The 22,589-nt window shown below is 38.3% G+C and overlaps 1 protein-coding gene across 3 annotated transcripts in view; it reads right to left on the minus strand.

The window, feature by feature from the left end:
- Positions 1 to 22,589, minus strand: part of Scaper (S-phase cyclin A associated protein in the ER) — a 369,576-nt gene that overhangs the window by 323,667 nt on the left and 23,320 nt on the right. For all 3 annotated transcript variants that reach the window (XM_016004546.3, XM_006971561.4, XM_076576323.1), the window contains exons 5-6: positions 22,031 to 22,225; positions 328 to 428 (exon numbers count right to left, since the gene is read on the minus strand). In XM_016004546.3, the coding sequence (XP_015860032.1) occupies positions 328 to 428; positions 22,031 to 22,225 (296 nt within the window). The remainder of the gene's footprint in view (positions 1 to 327; positions 429 to 22,030; positions 22,226 to 22,589) is intronic.

Consider the following 22,589-nt stretch of genomic DNA (forward strand, 5'->3'; position numbering starts at 1 on the left):
ATTTGTTGTCTTTGCCTTAAATGCCATTGATCCACCCTTCCAAAAAACTTACCATCCATATATAGCATTAAGTTCCTTTTGTTATACCATTAGATTACAACATCCATGTGTCACATGTAGCAATTTAATCTTTGTACTAAATAATATGACCAGCACTGTTAGGTGCATTAATAATAAATATTTGTTACTGAACCAAAAGAGAAATGTAATAGCCAACTATTAGATTGTTACAAGTTTCAGATCAACAAGAGGTTCAGTCCACTGTCAATTTCAAGGCTTGCTACTGAAACAAGGGTTACTACAACCATAAATACCAGAGTTCATTACCTGCTTTGAGCATCTGTCTTCTCTAACTTTTCCTGAAGTTGAATCCAGTCAATCAATGCTTTGAAATCTCTCACATAGTAATCCAGCATCATTAACACCTCCTAATTTAAATAACAAAATATTAGCCTCTATTTTGTGGTGGGAAAAAAGCTTTAGGGAAAATGATTAAAGTGAAGAGTTTTCAGGTTAATAATTTTTACATTTATGTTCATTAAAGAAGACATATGGCCTATTTTTTTGTTCTTTTGGAATTGTTGCTCCTTTTTCATTCTGTTGGTAAGATAATGTAAAGTACTTTTAAATGCAGAGCTTAAACACCAAGAAAGGGTTTATTAAATAGTAGTCATTTTAATATTTTTATTGTGCAGTTCCAATACAGAAAAGTGCACAAATAATGCATGTAATTGTTAAAAGGAAACAAATGACGTGAACAACACCAATCTAACATAAGTCACTGCAAAGACTTTGTAGACACCACGCATGACAAAGAATACAGCACTAACTGAAAGTTCCTTGGTGTACCCTCCCAAACTCTAATCCAGCCTTCATCCAGGGTAAGCAACACCTCAGTAGAATACTGAGGACAAGTGACAAGAGGAGCCATAACTTCCAATTCCTTAGAGGAGAGACTGAAGCCTGAAGCCATTAAAAACAATCTTTGTTTGAATTTCTCAAACACATCCATGATCGGGTTGAGGACTTTCCTTCTGTCTTCCACCTTTACATGAATTCAGGAATCGAACTCAGGTTGCCAGGCTTGGGCAGCAAGCACCAATAGCTTCTGAGCCAACTCAACAGGCAGTATTTTAATTTCAAAAAGTTCCTATTCAATATGACTCAGTCTCCATCCCAAATTTATTATTTTTATTATTATTCACATTTTTACTTCTAATTTCCACCACAATATCTTCTTTAACAAATAAATTATTCTGAAATGTTCTCCTGAGCTTCTCTGTTCAGAGCTCTGGATTTTCTGGGTTAAGCCCCTATAACTTCTTAATTCAAAAGACTCCTTCGCTACTGTAAGTTTTCTGAAGATCTATGACAATTTATCTAGACTCTTATCTTCAGTGGGAGAACTGGTCTGAATTACTCATTCTATCCTTTTAGAGAATTTGATGTAAATAGATCAGCTGTAAGAAATGTTTAAAAACAGACACTGAAAAACAAAACCCAAATCTTTACAAAGAAAATAATATAGGTCAAATACACAGCTGTACATAAAGAAAGGAACACTATTAAAGAATCAAAAGTAAAAGAAAATTTTTATTTTTATTAATACTTTTATTTTTCTCATTAATGGACTTGACATAAGTTTTTTTAATAAAAAAATTCAACATTGTATTCTATTAAGAATATGTATGTGTTCTTTTCAAATGATTATTTTTTAATTATTATTCTAGGTGTATGAGTGTTTTGCCTGCATGCATCCATGTCTTTGGATCACATGTGTGACTGGTGCCCACAGAGCCCAAAAGAGGGCATTGGATCCCCTGGAACTGGAGTTACAGGAAGTTATGAGCCTGGTCTACAGAGTTCCAAGACAACCAGGGCCACATAGAGAAACCCTGGAAAAAGCAAAAAACCAACAAACAAAACAAAAACAAGGCTGGTGCTATAGCTCAGTGTAAAACACTATCAGGGGCAAAGTTTGATCTTCAGCACTGCAAAGTTGGGGTTCTGGGAACTAAACTCAGATCCTCTGGAAGAACAGCCAGTGCTCTTCTTAATTATAAAGCCATCTCTCTAGCCTCTACCTGCATTTTCTTATGTATTAAAAAGAGATGATAAATGAGAAGGACAAAAGAAATTAAGATTTTTTATTATAAAAGACTCACTATAAACTAGAATAATATTACTTGAAAGTAGAAGTATTCATATATATATATATATATATTCATATATATATAAGTATTCATGTAACATATATTCATATATATAGCAAAATATAACCACTAAAAATCAGTAAAAATAAAACAGTCAAAACACTAAGAAAATGAAATAATGCAGAAATTTTAGTTAAAAGAATAACTCCTGAGAGCAGGGGCACGATGGGAGGTCCTTAGGATCCCTGGACTCTGTCACCCTGGGTATGCACAACAAGTGCAGTAGGGAGCACTTCTGGGAGCCAGAGAAGCATTCAAGACAAACCACCACCCTCAACCATCATGCTTGCTGCAAGGTTCAGGCAGCCAAACTCAACGTGAAGGAGGATCAAGTGGAGATGTGGCTCATCAGGCACCAGCACACCCACTCATGCACATGTACACCCACTTACACACAAACACACACACACACACACACACACACCACAACACACACACGTTAAATTTTTTTAACTAACAGAACTACAAGAAGAAATAGATCACTTTGCTACAATATTTGTAGAGCTCAACACCTACCAGAAATGTACAGACCACACAAGTACTAAAGCAGCAAGTTCAAAGGTGAACTCCACAATGTCACCACTCAACTGGATAACAACTGACATAGCAAGAGCATGTAGCAATGTGAGAATACACATTCTTTTAGAACTCACATGAAATATTCACCAAGATAGACTACATTCTGACAAAAAAAAATGAGATAGAAATCATGCAATGTTTACTTTGAGAAAACAATGGATTTAACTATGAATAATGTGAAAAATCTCAGCATGCATAGAATTAAATTAAATATAATCCATGTGTATTATCATTTTAAAATATTCATATTCTCCAAAGCAATATACACTTTCAATGCAATCACTTATCAAAAATCCCACTGCATTTTTCACAGAAATAGTTCCATAACTGTATAATTCATATAGAATAAAACAAAAAGATTTGAAATAAAGCACTCTTAAAAGGAAAAACAACTGAAGACAGCATACTTTCTACTTCAAATTATTTACAAATAAATATAATAATCAAACAAGTACAGTAAACATAAATCAGACATATAAAACTTATAAAACAAAACAGACCATAAGAAAACAAACATAAACACATGTTGATATTAACTTTTTGACAAGGATAATATCATCAATGAGTGGTGTTAGGGAAACTAAACAACTCCATGCAAAAGAATAAGAACAGTCCCTTGTCTTCACCATAGAAAAAAGACCTAAAATTTTAAAAGTCTTAGGAGAAAAAAAAGTATGAAATTCCCTTGATATTGACCTTGGAAGTGATCTAGATCATACTTAGAAGCTCAGGCAACAAAAGCAAAAAAAAAAAATAAACTCTATAAAACTAAAAAAGCTTCTATACTATAAAAAGAAATAGTCACTAGAATAAAAGTATCTTACAGATTGGGAAAAATACCTCTTATGATATATATCTGACAAGGGACTAATTCTCAAAAAATGTAAGAAAATCACATAACTTAATAGCAAGGGAAAACAACCTGGTTTCAACATGGACAAAGGAAATAAGCAGAAGATCTAGATATTTTTCCCAAAGGAAATAAAAAGTGATCAACAGCATTAACTGTGAGAAAAATGCAAATTGCAACCTCAAAGGCACACTGCCTACACAGATTAGACTGGGTACTATCAAAAGGACAGGTGATAGATAACATGCTGGCTGAGGAAAGAAAGAGAACCTTTGTACTCTGTTAGTGAGGCTGAAGTAAGTGAAGCTGCTGTAAGACCAGGATGGAGAATCCTCAAAAAGTTAGCATTACAATCACCACATATCCTAGCTGTCCCTCTGCTAATCATATATCAATAAAGAATCAAATCAGTACCTTAAGGGGAGATCTGCATTCCCATGTTCACTGGACCATTATATGGATGCATAAAGAAATTGTGAGCCTCCAAGGGGGGGTTGTAACATTTGCAACAACATGTATGAACCTAAAATACATTATGCTAAGTGAAATAAGTTAAATGGAAAGAGAAAGCAGTGTATCATGCAGGGAAAAACTAGCATAATACACAGAAACAGAATTAAGGTTACCATGGACAAGAAGCAGAAGGAATGGGGAGACTATAGGATAAAAGATACAAATTTCTAGTTATATATAATAAGCCTAAAGGTCTGCTATAAAGCATGAGGACTACAACTAAAAGTATTGAATTATATGCTGAAAATTAAATAGATTTTGATGCTATTACTACACATATACAAAAGGAACAATAAAGTAGTCCCATCCCATAGACAAAGAACTACAGGCAACTAATGACTGCTAGGGAAGGAAAATTAGCCTCACACAGGATGAGCCTGTTTACCAGTTTTCTAATGCAGAGTGGTCAGTCCTAAACCATATACACAGAAACAACAAAACACACATTCAGCAGGTTGTACACACGCGCACACACAAAAATAATAATAAAGAGGCTTTCAACTTGAGATAGGGTCACAGGAGGGGTTAGAGGAAGAAAGGCTAGGGAGAATATGATGTGATTGTATTTCAATTAAAAAAATTTAATAGAAGAGAACCAATCAATAAAAATGAAACTCGAGATTCAAAACCAGTCATTTTTTTAAAGTAATAAATGCTTAAAATTTTGCCATCATTTCTTATGTGGCTGGTACAAAGTCAAATGAGACTATATAGGCAAGGAATTAGATACCATGTAACCAAAGAAACTGCACTATTGCTTAGCAGCTGTGTCTCTCTAGGCAAGAAGACAAAAGTGAATGAAGGAAGCGAAGAAACTTAGTACTGCATCTCCTACTGGTCAGAATGTCCCTCTGAACTTCCAAAGACAAATACTAAATTCACTGAACAGGACAGAAACATTTTAAAGCCAGTTTACTTTGGATGAACATACCATCTCTGCTCTCTGTCCACATTCATAATTAGCATTATTGTACTCTGTTTCTTCTTCTTTTGTGTATGTATACATGTAGGTACACATGCATGTGTAGGTATGCAAATACATGTGTACATATGAATACAAATAAAGTACCTTGCTAAATTAGATGCTTATTATTTAGGCAAGGCTGACTACCCAGCAACCCCTCAGGAGATGCCTATCTTTACCTACCAACACTGGAGTTACCAGGTGTGCCTAGCCATGCCCAGGTTTTTACATGGCTGCTAGGGATTCAAAGTCAGACTCTCATGCTTGAAAAGTATCCTGAGATGGTTTGAATGAGAATGGTCCCTGCAGCTAATATATTTGAATGTTTGTTCCCAGTTGATGAGCTGTTTGGGAAGGACTCAGAGGTGCAGCCTTGGAGGAAGTGTCAGTGGGGGTGGGCTTTGTGATTTCAAAAGCCCATGTCTCTCTCTCTGCCTCCTCTTTGTGGATTTTAGCATGTAAACTCTATGCTACTGCTCCAACAAATGCCTGCCTACCTGTTGCCATGCTCCCTGCCAAGACAGTCGTGGATGGACTTACCCATTGAAAATGTAAGCCAGTCCCCAATTAAATGCTTTCTAAGTGGCCTTGGTCATAGTGTCTCTTCACAGCAACAGAACAGTAACTAAGATGTGCTCTTACCCACGAAAGCATCTTCCCCGTTCATCCACCTTATCTTTCGAGGCAAGATCTTTCATTGAACCTGGAGCTCACTGACGGGCTATGTGGGCTGGCAAGCAATGACTAGGGACCCTCTTGTCTCTGTCTCCCAGCACTGGGATTACATATGCATACCACCAAGCCTGACTTTCTATATAATGCTGGGAATGCTGACTCAGGTTCTTGGGCTTCAAAAGCAAGCATTTACCCTCTCAGCCATCTCCCCAGGCCCTAGTTTTCTTCTTTAGCTAACTCAAAATTATACTACTGTGACAGTATATTCTATACATCTCACAAAAGTAATCTTTTGTAATGAGTTTATTATACATCTAAATGTCAATTTTATTTTATGTAAGAAATGAGTGCAAAGCACAAGTCACTAAATATACTCCTTTGTCCTATAAAGAAATCGATAAAGTACAATCATGTATAGAAATACTGGTTCACTAGCCAAAGCTGTCATTTAAATGCATAAGACAAAGAAATATAAACTATATTCATTTTTACCATCCTACACCATTCTTACTGTAAGAAAAGTCAGTGACAGGGCTCGAGAGGTGGCTCAGCAGGTAAGAATATTTACTGTTCTTCCAGGGGACTAAGATTTAGCTACCAACACCCACATGGCAGCCCAAAACCATTTGTAGTTCCAGTTCCAGGAGATTCAACGCCCTCTTCTGGTCTCTGCCGGTTTGCTGTACATATATACATGCAAACAAACATTGATAAACATAAAATTAAAAAAGATCTAGCCAGGTGGTGGTGGTGGTGGTGGTGGTGCACACCTTTAATCCCAGCACTCAGGAGGCAGAGCCAGGCGGATCTCTGTGAGTTCGAGGCCAGCCTGGGCTACAGAGTGAGTTCCAGGAAAGGTGCCAAAGCTACACAGAGAAACCCTGTCTCGAAACCCCCCCCCTCAAAAAAAAAAAAAGATCTTCTTAAAAATGCCAGTCTCACTTTACTATAAAGACTTTTCAATAGGCTCAGGAAGCATCAGAAAATGCAAGCCATTATTTATATAATATATTTTTCCATAGCCAAGCTTAAATTAACTTTTTAGAATCCATAGCAAATATCTTAAATGGACGCATAAAAGATACACTTCATAAATCAGATCCAGTATTAATAAATTTGTCAATTTATTTACAAATGAAATAAAGTACCACCCTTAATAGTCATAAAAGGTATATTCTACTTTAAAAGACTTCTGAACAAAGAAGCATTATGTACTTCCTTCCAAAGGTAGTCCTTGGTGCCAAATTACTGGTAATGAAAATCTACTACAATCAGGAAAGGGACAAATCTAAGAAGTTAGCTGGCTTCCTTCTCTCAATTCTACTAATATAACTCAAATTGTCTAATTAAAATCATTCTACTTAAACTACCTATATTAGATGGGCACAGAAAGATTTAATTTTGAATGATTTATTTTGGAAATTTTCAACTGATTTCCCTTTTGCTTGAAAAAAAAATTGCATGGCAAGACCATAGCAACTATATTTTTTAAACTAGCAGGCAGAAAGAAAGTACATTTGATGGTTAGACAGTGTATTTTAAGGAATGTTTAGTTCAATGTTATCAAAACTGATCAGAGTGGTAGCAAGCAGCTGTAATCTGAGTCATGTTTGCAAATGAGCGAATACAAACAGGCAAGGAGCTGCTGGAGCTGCTGGAACTGTGGAGCGGCTGGCCCGCAGTCACTGATGCACATCTTTCTCCCTGAAGCTATGAAGGCCATTTTGTCAAGCAGGATGAAACAGAACAAAAGTGGCTCTGAAAGTAATGCTCTAGGCATTCAGATAACTACATATAGATGTACGGCTAAAATTACCAATTAGTTTACCAATTGGCTGCAACTGATTCAATTGGTTCATAATTAATTCTAGTGACTAGCACAAAAAGCAGGATGGTTGACGCCATGTCTTTGTCCTCCAGACACACAATACTGGTGCACAGGCCCTTGGGTCCAAAACATCAATATAGCCCTCCACTTCAGCTACAGGAAATGAGCACTGTGGGTGCTGGTGGTGATGAAGAGGTAAAAACATATATCATGAAATCAGAGTCAAAAGAGAACTTTACTAGGGAGGTGCTTCAGCAAGATGAGTATGATTTTTAAGGAACACTATTTTGTAGTAACTTCTTAGTTTGTGGAAGGCTATTACTAAAACCATAGTTCAAAGAGGAAATCAGCAAAAAGCAAAATGGTGGGTAAGTACTTTTAATTTTCAAAACTAATAACAGCTCGTCTCATTAATCATTCTCTTCTTTCAAATATTTCTTCTTGATTTTCAATATAAAACCTAGAATGACATATAAATATACTTACCAAACTCCTGAGGGGGAAAAAAACAAGAAATGAAAATCTTTTAGAAGCCATTCTCCCATAATTTCATCATTACCAGCACTTCTGCGAGCAAATAAAAGCTGACACTGTCTACATAATAATACAAAAATATTTTATTGTGATTGCCAACCACTCTTAACTCAGCAGCAAGTTGTCTTCCCAAATGTTTTTCTTACAGAATCCCCCACTGCTGTGGAGTTGCCAATTTCAAGTGTGCCCCTAATGTAGGTCCATGTGCTAAATAACTGATCCCCAGAATGGCAGTATAGAAGGTGCTCAAACTTTAAAACTGGGTCTTAATAGAAGGTCCTTAAACCAAATAAGGCATGTCCTCAGAAGATGTGGGATCCCAGTCTCGCTGGGTTTCAGTTCTGACATGTGATTCTTTCCTCACTCACATACTACTGCCATGATAAGGGACACAGACTTGTGACTGTGAAGGCAATACAGACCCCATCTTAGGGTAGGGCCACCATCTTAGACCACCTGCTGTACTCAGTTCCAGGAAGGACCTCAGGAATGTGACAGGACAACTCAAAGGGATACAGAGGAGCATCCTCCTGCAGACATCTTGTCTGTGGTTTATGGCCCTTGAAGATATCTAGATAATCCTGCTGAGTAGTCCAGATAATCCTGTTCAGCAGGTTGTGGTTCCCCGCCAAAAGTCTAACCCAATGGTTTCAAATGTGGTTTTGAGCCCAAAGTCTAGACCAATAGTTTCAAAAAAATCACCTTGCCCCATACCCCTTCTACCCAATCCCAAGTTGCCAATTTCCGGCTAGTGGTTTTTCCCTATAAAAACTCTCTCTCTCTACACCTGGGCCTGCAGCCGCAGCCACCACATTTCCCTCCATCTGCCTGGTAGTGGCCCAGGTTGAACCTGACAATAAAAGGACCCTTATATGCTTGCATTGGAAACCTGGTCCCTGGTGGTCTCTGGGGGTTTCGCGAAATGGGTACAAGAGTGACCTACACAAAAGGTTCTATAGCAGAACTGAACTGAAGCCAAATCTTTAGAACTGTGAGTTAAATTGACCTCTTATAAACATTGCTCATCTATGGTATTTTATTATGGTAACAAAAACTAAATACACCTACTAAGAAAATACAAAGGTGCTTGTGAAAATAAAAAGACAAAGATAAGTTACAAGGCTCACAACAACACATACAAACTCAAATCCCCCACTCTTTACCTATAATAATTGCTTGAGGCATTTATTTTGCCTAAAATATTCTCTCAATAGCAAATAATAAATTTATGTGAAAGTTGAAAGGTCCTCAGACCAACTTGCGCATCCAAAAATTAAAGTTAAATAATGTCACTGACTTTTATCCGAAGTCACACAAATAGGAAATTATGTTTTTCTTTCAGCACACAGCACAGATTTCACACACAGTTTCCTGTGACCAGCAACCAGAAGTCACCACTCTTACAAGCACTATCAAGTATAACAACCAGGGTTAGTGCGTGCTGAAAACCCACAAGAGCCATGCAAGAAAGTCTTTTCTCTTTCAAACTGTTTAAGTTATGCTAACATGACCATTTTCTAAGTCACGTAGAGAAAATGGGTTTTCCAGAAAACCTCTTCCTTCATTGCAGCACTGTACACAGAGAAGCAGACATTATTCTGCCAAAAAAAATACTAAGCAGTCTTTCTCACCAAAGGCAAATCTGTATTTATTCGAATAAAGCAGGAGAATGATGACTATTACAACTACAACTTTTGTTACAATGAACTACTTTTTATTACAAGAACTACTTCCTATACTGAAGTGACTTGACAGTATTGACGGAAAATTTTAAGTGATAAAAAAATAAAAACAGGCCGGGCGGTGGTGGCACACGCCTTTAATCCCAGCACTCGGGAGGCAGAGCCAGGCGGATCTCTGTGAGTTCGAGGCCAGCCTGGGCTACCAAGTGAGTCCCAGGAAAGGCACAAAGCTACACAGAGAAACCCTGTCTCAAAAAACCAAAAAAAAAATAAAAAATAAAAAAAAATAAAAACAGTAACCAGAATCTTTCAACAAAAAGTGTAAATAATCAAAGATAACATCCACAGAAAGAACATAGACATGGATGTTCTCTCTTTAGCAAAAGCCTAAACATAAATAAAAGAGAAACTATCTGGCATTTGAATCAACAATGGGCTGAAGGTCATTTAGGGGTAATTTAATTGCAGTTACACTTTCTTTAGGTCTAAGAAGCACCACTAAAAATGAATATCTTTGGAATAAATAAATGTTGAGGGTCAGTCAGGGTGGCACACACTTTAATCAAAGGCACTCAGAAAGTAGAGGCAGGTGGATCCCCGAATTCAAGGCCAGCCTGGCTATATGGTGAGTTCCAGAACAGCCAGGGCTACATAGTGATACTATCTCAATAGATAGGTAGGTAGGTAGGTAGGTAGGTAAATAGATAGATAGATGGACGGACGGATGGACAGACAGACAGTTAAAGTAAGTATTGTTGGAAATAAATGTTGGAATACTTAACATATAGTTGCTGAGGATAGAGACATCCATTTTAGTTCCAGTCCTCAGGCCTGCTGCTGACTCACTGTTTAATTTCAGAACTGCTAATACTTTTATAGTTCTTCATCAACACATAAGAGTGCTGAAGTCTATGATTTATAAGATGATATTTACATATTATGATTTATGATTCCGTTTCACATTCTGTCCCATTTTCTTATTACCAATTTCATTTAAAAAAAATCTAAGCTGTCATATTTCTCCAGTCTTGTTTTACCATTTATTTATTGAGTGTATGAGCATGCACATATGCAGACACACTATGGTACCCATGGGGAGGGCAGAGGACAACTTGCAGGATTGGTTCACTCCTCCCTCCTATATGGGTCCTGAGAGGTCCAAAGGAGGCCCCAAAATAGCAGTGCTGCTGACAATGTCCTAAAGGACAGTCTGGGCTCAGCTCAGGACTCAGCTTGTGAAGTGGGTTTCTGTTTGTCAGGAAAAGCCATTATTTCCTTAATCCAACCCCTCACAGGCAACTACTCTGGCAGGGCATGGAGTTCGTACCTGTTACAGATCAAAAGTCCCCATGCTAGTTCCAAGGCTGTTCTGGCTCCCATGCCTTCCCCTACACTGGAACCTGTCTCCTTAACATTGGCAAGGCTCTCCCCGCTTTTTGTTGTTCTGTGCTGTTACTAGAACTGAACTAAAGGCTCTACACACTGATGTGGCTGTTAGATAAAAGATAAAATGTCAGTCTTTTTTCTTTTAATTCTATAGACATCAAAAAATGCTCTTTTGAGACTAATAGGCACAGTTATATAGGATCCTGGGGTTTAAAAATATAAAATGTTGCCACAAACAAGAATTATGACCAGATTAACAGTCTCATTGAAGGAAGCCTAGCAAAACCAAAACTTGGAAAGCCAAGTACATGCTGTTTTACTGGGGAGCACTGCTGTGAATCAAACCTAGGGCCCTACACGTGCTAAGTACACAATATACATACGAAGCTCTATACTAAGCAGCCCTAGTATAGGTACTTCTAAGGCACTTCATCCTTTAATAGAAAACTACATCTTTGCTATTACCTAGCCTGTTTAGGATGGCTATCTGGCCTGTCTGGGAACACTATCTGATCCATCTGGGATGGCTATATGGCCTGTCTTAGAAAGCTATGTAAGATAGCCCTCTCTAACTTGTCAGAGAGAAGGTTAAATTTCCAACTCTTCATGAATTCATGCAAAGAGTTCTTATCATTCCTCTTGATCCTTTTTCATCCATGTTAAGACAGCAAGATTTAAGTGGAATTGTCATTGGTCCAGATCTGCAACTTATTTTCAGGTCATAACCATCTTTAAGACCTCATCAAAATAATGTTGTAATACACATATGAGCCCAGCAACCCCCACGTTAAGAATTCCTACTCTGGCACTTGAGTAAAAAAGATCCTATTAAAGTTTTCCTCCAATCCTGGATATCTATTTTTCCCCACATCTGCTTTCAGAAACCTCTGAGTACCTTAAATTCACACACATTTTGAAATACTTACACTTTAAAGTCAGTTATTTCTCTATTGCTGTGATAAAACACTGTGACCAACTTATAGAAGAAAGAATTTATTTTGGGGCTTATGGTTCCTGAGATTAGAGTCCACGGTGGCACAATAGAATTAGCAGGAGGCTGGAGTAGCAGCTGAGAGTTTACATCTCAAACCACAAAAAGGAAATAAAACACACTTGAAAATTTGAAACCTCGAGGCCCACCCCCAGTGACAGTTAATATTAAGAGTTATTAAACAACGTGTAATGTCCATCATTTTGTTGCTTTGTTGTTGTTGTTAGATCTCTTTTGATTCAGTATTCTGGGATTGTTTTTCTTCCTCGTGCCTTCTTGGTCATGTTTAACCTTCTCTTCAGACCTAAATATTTCTTCTAGAGTCTATGTAGCACTGGTTTAGTGGTCACAAGTTCCTTAAATCTGTTGATATCATGGAAAGTTTTCCCTTGTCCTTTGAGAACAACTGAGAGTTTTGATGGGCACAGTAGCCTGTCTTGGCATCTGTGGACTTTCATAACTTTTAGAACAAGGGTCTAATCATTTCTGGCTTTCAGTCTCCACTGAAAAAGCAGTGGCTGGAAAACAAGATTCAAGATGGCAGCAGCAGCAGCCCCCACAGGGCCACGGGCTATTCCTAGGAGCCTGAGAGATACATGGAGACTTCAAGGGAGACAGTGGTGGAGGATGAGCTTGCAGAGCATGCAATATCACTGGAAAATTTTTTAAAAAGGCAGGTCTAATGGGAACATGATACTTTTAAAAACTGGTTTCACGGAATTGAAAAAAAAGATGGCAGATCGGAGCAGCGTGAGAAATGGAGAAAATCGAAACTGAGAGAAGTGGAACTAGAGACAGCAGAGGGTAGCTGAGGTGACAAAGGAGCATGTCCTTGATGAGCAGGGCAGGACCTCAGGCTGCCGGGAGGCTCAGGCCACCACAAGACCACTTCACCCCTTTACTGCCCACTAGGTCTGTGCCACTACTCAACATGCAGGCCAGCCATGGCATGGAGCCACCATGGACTGCAAGCACAATCGTGCCTGGGGCGGGGTAGTGGAGTGGTCAGCGCTGAGGGCAGGGTGGTGTGCAGCAGCCGGGAGCTCAAGCAGATCCTGTCCCTGGACATGCTGCCCAATCACACGATCACCCTGACTTGGGGCAACAACAGGATATCCAATATGAGTCTCAGTGATATTCCAAGATTTATGGTGCCTCAGAAACCTTAAACCAGATCAGTGACTAATTGCAATAAGTATCTGCATGTAGAGCTGTTTGGGAAAAATAATATAGTATGTGACACACAGCAGATTGTAATGCCACTTTAATAAATGAATGTTCGATAGAGAGATGGATAAAATAGCAGGTGGTGGAATGGGGCAGTAAGCAACTAGAGATAGGTGTGGGAGCATAGTAGCTTTTAAAGGTCCTGACCCTAGACATGCTGCCCAACTGCATGATCACCCGGACTCTGAGCAACAAGATATCTAAGATGAAGAATGGTTCATTTTCTGGATTAAGTCTCTTCAAAAGACTGCCATGTTGGTGTCTGTGGTCCATGCTGCTGCCAGCTGCTATGGGCAAGGAAGCTTCTTTTGCAGTGGTATTGATGACTACTGACTCATAACTGAGTGAAACACTGGAGGCTTCTGTGACAACCCCCCCCACCCCGCCCCAAGAAAAGACATAGTCCAGACAGGAAGCTACTGAAGAGAGTCCTTAAAAACTTTGATAAAGATGCCTAAGTGTAGCTCTTCACAGTTGATGGCTTTGGGGAGGGAGGAAGTCAGAGATGGGACAACCATGGGGCACTCAATTTTCTTTAAGAGAGTGGTTACTAGGAGTTTGACCAGGCTCCAGTGAGTATATAGACAACACAAATTGGACTTGGTGCTTTTTTCTGGGGGGGAAGGGGACACAAAAAGGTGTGAGGGTGGACCTGGGAGAAATGGGAAGCAAGTGTAAGTGGGGTGCATTGAATGAAATTCCCAAATAATTAAGGAAAATATTAATACTGAAGAAGGAAAGCAGCAGTTATTCCAGTCTTTGAATGTGACTTGATCTTTCCTGCAGCTTCTAATACACTTTTTAATGTACTTTATATTTAGTATTTTGGCTATTATATGATGTGCAGAGTTTTTGTTGATTTGATTGTTTTTTTCTGGTCCCATCTATTTGGTGTTCTCTATAGCTCTTGGACCTTGATAGGCATCTCTTAGATTATAGACATTTTATTCTATGATTTTGTTGAAACATTTTCTGTGCCTTTGGCCTGGGTCTCTTAGTCTTCTATATCTATTATTTATAGGCTTGGTCTTTTGATAGTGTCCCATAGTTCATGCATGTTCTGCTCCTGGCTTTCTTTGAATTTGACTTTTTTTTGTGATTTATCTAATTTTTCTCCTTTGTCTTCAGGACTTGCTATCCTCTCTTCCACTTGATATAATATGTTGGTGAGGCTTTTCTCTGAATTTTGGGTTGAATTCCTGAAAATTTCATTTCATTTTCTGGCTTTTCTTCCAATATTCTATCTCTTTATTAAATTCTATTTTCTTATCTTTAATTGCTTCCATTATTGCATTTGGCAATGTAACAGGATGTAAAATTGACACATAAAAAGCAGCAGTCTTCCTATACACAAATGACAGACATACTGAGAAAGAAATCAGGAAATACCATTATAATAATGATAAAAATACATTGGAATAAATTTAACAAAAGAAGTGAAAGACTTATATAATGAGAACTTCAGATAGTTATTTTAAAAGAATGAGGATACAAGATTTGTTTAAAAAAAAAAAAAAAAAAAAAAAAAAAAAAAAAAACCTCTCAGGCTCATACATTGTAGTACTAAAACAGTGAAAATGGCATTTTACCAAAAACCTACCAACAACACAATCCCCATCAAAGTTCCAACACAACCCTTCACAGATGCTGAAAAAAATCTTAAACCTCATGTGGAAACACAAATGAACCAAGATAGCCAAGAAAACATAAACAATAAAAAAAACCACTGGAGTTATCACCATCCCATATTTTGAGTTTAACTTTAGAACTACAGTAATAATTTTTAAAAAAAAATTGTACTGGCATAAGACATGCTAATCAATGGATTAGAAATGAAGACACAAGTATGAGCCAACACTCTTATACCTGCCTGATTTTCTGTAAAGAGGCCAACAATACATATTGGGAAAAGGGTAACATTTTCAACAAATTGTGCTTGTCAAGCTGGAAGGCTATATGTGGAAGAATGAAATAAATCATTTTCTCTCAGAGTGCACAAAACTCAACCCCATATGGATCAAGGACTTCAACCAAAGACTCAATGCCCTGAATATGATGAGAGGAAAAAGTAGGGAATATCCTTGAACTTACAGGCAAAGGATAGGATTTTCTGAACAGGACTCTACTAGCACAGGCATTGAGACCAAGAATTAATAAATGGGAACTGATAAAACTAAAGTTCTTCAAATATTCGTTGGAGAGATGGGAAACATAGAGGAATGGAGCAGTGAATGAGCGGTGGAGAGAGGCAGAACTAGAAACTCAATGGTAGTGGCAGGTGTGAAAGAAGCCTGCAGTGGACAGAGGAACATGTCCCTTCCCCAGTAGTCAGTGGGTGGACAGGGTGGTGTGCAGCAGCCTGAAGCTTGCACTCTGACTCAGCCTCAGAACACTGTCTAGTTGCACAATCACACTGGTTCTGTGCAATGACAGGATATTCCTTGAGGTCACTTTGATATCTGTGGTCTGCTTCCCTGGGCTATGTGGAATCCCAAGGTTCCTGTAGATGTCTGTGGTCCTACAGCAGCCATGATCCATGTTGATATCCCTGACCCAAGTTACCAATGAAGGCCATATAGAAGATATCCTTGGTCCTTGGTATGTGGCACCACCAAAGGCCATGCTAATGTCCATGGGTCATGCTCCTGCAGGAGGCCATGCTGATGTAAGTGGCCTGTGCAGCCACCTGAGGCCATGTTGACATCTGTGGTCCATGCTGCTACTGAGGGATATGTTTAGATCTATAGTCCTGCTGTGCTTAGGGGACATGCTGATGTCCATGGTCTCTACTGCCACTAGAGACCATGTTGAGGTCTGTGGTGCATGCTGATGCCAGAGATCAAGTGTAAGTCCATGATCCATTTTCCTGCTGACTGTAAAGGACAAGAAAGCTACTTTTGCCACGGTATTGATGACTGCAGATACACATTAAGAAGGACATAGAAGGCTTCTGTAACAAACCCTACTCCCACCCCAGCCTATCCCACAAAAAAGTAACAGCCTAGACAGAAAACCATCTAAGAGAACTCTTAAAACTTGTGAAAAGGATACTGAAGTGTACAAGTGATATCTTCTGGTGGGGAAGGGCTAGATTTTCTTTAAGGGGCTGGCCATTTGGAGTTTGACCATGCTCCAGTGAATATATGAGCAATACAAACTGGAGGGTTGTTCTTCTTCTTCTTCTTCTTCTTCTTCTTCTTCTTCTTCTTCTTCTTCTTCTTCTTCTTCTTCTTCTTCTTCTTCTTCTTCTTCTCTCTCTCTCTCTCTCTCTCTCTCTCTCTCTCTCTCTCTCTCTCTCTCCCCCCCCTTTCTTTGCAGGGGGAGCAGGTGGTCACAAGTGTGGGAAGGCAGGACTGGGAAGACTATAAAGTGAGTGTGCTCAGGTTTCATGATGTGAAATTTCCAAATCATCAATAAAAAAATTATGAAAAGAAAAATAAAAACAACTAAAGTTCTTGTACAGAAAAAGGTGTCTTGCAACTATTATTGCTGCAATGAAACACCATGACCAAAAGCAAATTGGGGAAGACAGGGTTTATTTCACTTGTAGTCCTATATAGCAGTTCATCAGCAAAAGCAGTAAGGACAGGAACTCAAACAAGGAGGAACCTGAAGGCAGGAGCTGATGCAGAGACCATGGAAGAGTGCTGTTCACTGGCTTGCTTCTCATGGCTTGCTCAGTCTGCTTTCTTATAGAACCCAGGACCACCACCCCAAGTGTGACCCTACTCACAATAGTCTGGGCCCTCCCACATCAATCACTAATTAAGAAAATGCCCTACAGGCTTTCCTGCAGCCTGATCTTATGGAGGCATTTTCTCAACTGAGGCTACCTCCTTTCTGATGACTCTAGCTGGTGTCAATTTGACATAAAACCAGCCAGCACAAAATAGTATCATCATTCAAGTGGGACAAAAGACTTGAAGAATTTGGGGGGGGGGGTCTTTACTAGCAAAACATCTGACAGAGTGTTAGTGTCTAAAATATTCAAAGAACTAAACAATAAATATATAAACTTAAAAAATCAAACAACCTAATCAAAAGATGGGGCATAGATCTAAACAGAGAGTTCTCAAAAAATAAAATATAAATGGCTGAGAAATGTGTTTTTAATATTCAAAATCCTTTGCCATCAGGGAAATATAAATTAAAACTACTTTCAGGGCGCTGGAGAAATGGCTCAGAGGTTAAGAACACTGTCTGTTCTTCCAGAGGTCCTGAGTTCAATTCCCAGCAACCACATGGTGGCTCACAACCATCTGTAATGAGATCTGATGCCCTCTTCTGGCCTGCAGTCATACATGCTGTATACATAATAAATAAATAAATCTAAAAAAAAAAAAAAAAAAAAAAAAAAAAAAAAAAAAAAAAACTACTTTCAGATTTCATCTTACTTCAGTCAGAATGGCTAAGATTTTTAAAAAGGACAAAAATAATGATGGTAAATGCTGGTGCATAAGGAAAAGAGGGCAGTTTTTCACTGTTGGTGTGAGTGAATAATTGAATAAAGCAAATTGGCACAGCCATTATGGAAACCAGTGTGAAGGTTACTCAAAAACTGCAATAGATCTACCATATGATCCAGCTATACTTCTCTTGAGGATACACCAAAAAGACTCTATATCCTACTCCAGAAATAGGTGATCATACATGCTCACTGCTAAACTACTCACAATAACCAGAAAAAAGAACTAGCCTAGATGCCCATCAACAGATGAATGAACAACGCCATTTAAAAAGTGGATTATCATTCAGCTACTAAGAAAAATGAAATTTGCAGGTAAATTAATGAAACTAGAATCAATCTTCCTGAGTGAAGTAACCCAGACCCAGAAAGACAAACAAACGTCACAGAGAATTGCACCTAAAGCCTCACACATGCTAGGAAACCACTGTAGCATGAAACTATGGCCCCAGTTCTCTAATTTTTTTTCTACTCTTTATTTTGAGATAGGGGCTCACTAATTTGCTCAGGCTAGCCTTAAACTCACTCTGTAGTCCAGGAAGGACTTAAACTTTTTATTCCCCTGCCTGAGCTTCTTGAAGAGCTGGGATTACAGGCTTCTGGCAGCCAGCCTAGCTCACACTACAGTTTGAACTTTTCTTAACTTACTGAATTGAGAAATCGCAACCCATTGAGATATAAACATAAAATAATTGTAGCTTTCCCCATAATTACTCAGTTGAATCATCAACTTTTTGAGTGTGAGTACTAGAATGTCATTTTTTTTCAGCAGCATTCAATTACCAGAACTAGATGATAGATGATGACTTTATTATCTGAAGACATCACACATCTTACATCACACATAATACAGAGAAATCAAGCTGGAGCTGAGCTGGATGATAGCCCCTCATGGCTAACTTTCATAGTGCTAGAAGGTACTATGCAGGTTGCTGTGGGGAAAGAGGCATCAATGGTCTTACTCATCTGTGAACCCCACAAACTACAAACCTGACAGGTAGGATGCACCCACTTATGCAACAGTGGTGTAACTGTTATAGGAGTAGCTGGGAGCTCTCTGATTGGATCTGAGGCCCACTGCAGGGGAGGAAATTTATGCCTGGTACTGTAAACACACTTAAAAGCCCCATGGTGGGAGAGGTCATAGATCCTTAAAGGGGACTTAATTTGGCTGTACAGCTAAACTGACATAGTGTAGTCCCAATCCAATGATTACACAGATGGCCTTGTTTAAACTAAGTAAGTCACAAAACAAAACTAAAAGTTATTAATCTTGGAAAGGAACAAGTAGGGAGGGTGTATTGAGAGAGGTGGGAGGAAAATATTGGAATATGTGGGGAGAATGTAATCAGAATGTATTATAAACATGTATGAAATTGTCAAAAAAAGACTTAATAAAAATGTATTTTAATTATTTCAACTGATATGCAATCATAATAATACATAAATGGGATAGAGTGAGATAATCAAATAAAGGGTAATTAACATTTGTAAAAACCATGGTTTTTAAATCTCATCTACTGACACCCTCAATAGCACGAGTGGCAGGAAAGAGCATAACTTGTTCTTAGTGGCTCTTTCTTTCCTTCATCCTCCACAGCTCCCCTTCTTATCTTTCCTTCACAAACTTCTATCCTCTGCCCTAAGCGGGACCTACAGAAACAGCAGTATTCTACTTACTAAGCCTGCCAGACATTAGTGATGGCCCACCATAGTCATCAGCCAGTCCTCTCCTGGGAGCTCAACTGATGGCAGCTGCGACAAAAATGCTCCCAGGACAGGACATGCTCAAGGTCTTTTCACTGACTCAATTTGAAGGCAGTGGCCTCAACCTCATCACTGCACAGATTGTGGTTTCTCACAGGTACCATATGTGATCTCCAGGCAGTGTGCAAGTTCACACAGGTTAAGTCACCTGAAATGTAAGAGGAAGGGGCTAGCGATTTCTCTGTAGTTAGAAGCACTGGCTAGTCTTCCAGAGAACTGGGGTTCTATTCCCAGAACCCACATAGTAGCTCACAAATGTCTCAAACACCAGTCCCTGGGGATCAGATGCCCTTTTCTGGCATCTGCAGGCACCAGGCACCCACATACATGCAGGAAAAATACAAAAAAAAAAAAAGAACAAAAATTATAATACAGTATGTACTTAGACTAATGATCACATTGTACCTATTTACATAATTTTAGAAGTCCTAGTAGGAAGAAGAGTAGAAGATAAAAGGAAAATAAGTTACCAGATGAGTCTTCAAGCATCTTGTCATAGTATAATCATCACTCTAATTCTCAAACCCCTTTTCACTCTTAGCCTACAACTTACATAACAAATATTTATAACTATTAAACTTGGACAAAACTTTGGATAAATGAGTGACAGAACCAGAAATAAAAGCCACAGTTCCTTACACCAAGGAGTGTTCCTCAAATACAGGAACACTAGGGGAAGGTGCCAATGTTTCAGTCGTCACATGAGCTGTGTCTGCACCTGGTCAATTTCACTCCTCTACAGAATACATTTTGCAAACAAATTTGATTTCTTCAATCAGATATTTGCTTTTTTAAATCTCAAAAATCAAAGAGCTCTAGGAATCACCTAGAAATTATGCAAGCTCATATGCTCACTTTTAGGCTCATATCCTTACTTTTAGACTCACACATTCCCCTTGTAGAACCAGCCAAGCCCCAAACCAAATATAGTGATGTTTCCCACCACAACATGCGACTCAGTATACTCAAATGATACGATTTTAATTAAAACTATTTCTTCTTAAACTAGCAAGATGTGTGAGCAACCTAAAGCACTTGATATCTCTCCTTACAGCCTGATATTAATCCTCAGACCCATACAGCAAAAGGAGAGAATCAACTCCCACACATGTGTCATGGTACATACACACACTAAATTTAACTTTTAAAAATTTAGTAGTTTTCTTAAAATAGAAAAAGTTTTACATGATAACAATATTAATTGTAACCACTACACACATACATACTATTGTTCAGTTTAGAATTTACTTCTGATGAACCATATTTCCAAGCTAGTATAAAATTTACCTTAGCTTTTTCCAATTAAAGAGGAAACAAATGCTACCTCAACCTGTAACTTTTCTTTGACTTTTCATGCACTGCAAAGGCTAAATAATAAACCATGGACATCATTAACACCAGTTACTTTAAAAATATAAATTTAGTTATCTCTTTAATAATTCTATGAAAATGTACCATTGATTTTCTTTTTTTTTTTTCTTTTCTTTTTTCATAACTGAGGACCAAACCCAGGGCCTTGCACTTGCTAGGCAAGTACTCTACCACTGAGCTAAATCCCCAAACCCTGATTTTCTTAATATTTTACTAAATAAAATTAACATAGTGTATAGATTACATTTACTAAAAGACCAGTAGGCTGTTTAGTGAGTTTCCAGAACAAATTATGCTATATAACTGTTTAAAGTCTTTTTACAATCACAAGGTTACCTAAAATCAGAAAATACCTTACAATGATATCCCAATCCCACCCAGGATTGTTTATGATAACAATCAATCTCTTTTCTCTAACCAGAATGAATTAGAAGCATGCCAATTATCTCAGCAGAAAGGGAGCAATTTCTGACTAAAGCAGGAAGCATGATACCAAAAGAGAACATGAAAATCTCACCATAACCACCTACAGTAGCCAGAGAAAATGAAGAGATGACTTTTGAAATTCTGTTTGTGTGTTTGTATGTTTTCTCAAGTGTGCACATGTTTGTGTGTTTGTGTGTATGTGTGTGTGTGTGTGTGTGTGTGTGTGTGTGTGTGTGTGTGTGTGTGTGTGTACACCATCTGATTCCTTCCTAGGACTATGAGTTAAGTAGTTTTCCACTAAGTCTTTCACAAAATATGAGAGGACATATATTACATAACATAAACAAAACATTAAATTAAAAAATCTTACAAATCAAGGAAGTCTCAAGCATATGTCAGTCAATCTTAGTGTAAAGGTAAAAAAAAAAAACAATTATCATTACAGGTAATGAAGTAAAAAGTATACAGTTAAAACTCAAAAAAGTGAGGTAAACAAGTCCGATGTAGGAAAACTTTTAAAGCATCTGACTTTAGATGACTGGCCCCTTGCACACCTTACCTTACATTCCACCACACTCTGATCCGATTCACAAGTCACATAGATTTCATCTACTGCCCGACGAAGATTGTCAAAAAGAAATGCCCAGTAGCGAGCTCTTAGGTCAATTTTCCGTGGGTGCCTTGCTTTTGTGGGACTTTTATCAAAATTTTTCTCTCCAGTTGTGGATGTTATTTTACAGTCTACTGCAGTACTCTGATGAAATAAATGAAACATTTAAAAAGGTAAGTAAAAGGCTTCTAGGAATTAGATTTTTTTTTTATAAAGCACACCTTTCAACACGAATATTTCAGTTTATATCACACTTGAGCCCATCAAATAAATTTCTGCCCTAAACAAAAGGTAAGTTTTTCCCGTAAAAATCCTAGCATGGAGAGGGAAGGGAGTCCCGAAGCCCCACCCCTAGCTGAGGAGCCCATGTCAGCTAAAGGCTGCTGAGACAGGAGGAGTCCGCATGCATGCCCCCATCTGCACACACGCCACAGTGCAAGTGTGGGGGCCGAGAACGATTTGTGGGAGTGAGTTTTCTCCTTCCATCGTGTGAGTTCCCAAGATCAAC

The sequence above is a fragment of the Peromyscus maniculatus genome, chromosome 7 (genome assembly GCF_049852395.1).
Source record: "Peromyscus maniculatus bairdii isolate BWxNUB_F1_BW_parent chromosome 7, HU_Pman_BW_mat_3.1, whole genome shotgun sequence".
Lineage (NCBI taxonomy): Eukaryota > Metazoa > Chordata > Mammalia > Rodentia > Cricetidae > Peromyscus > Peromyscus maniculatus.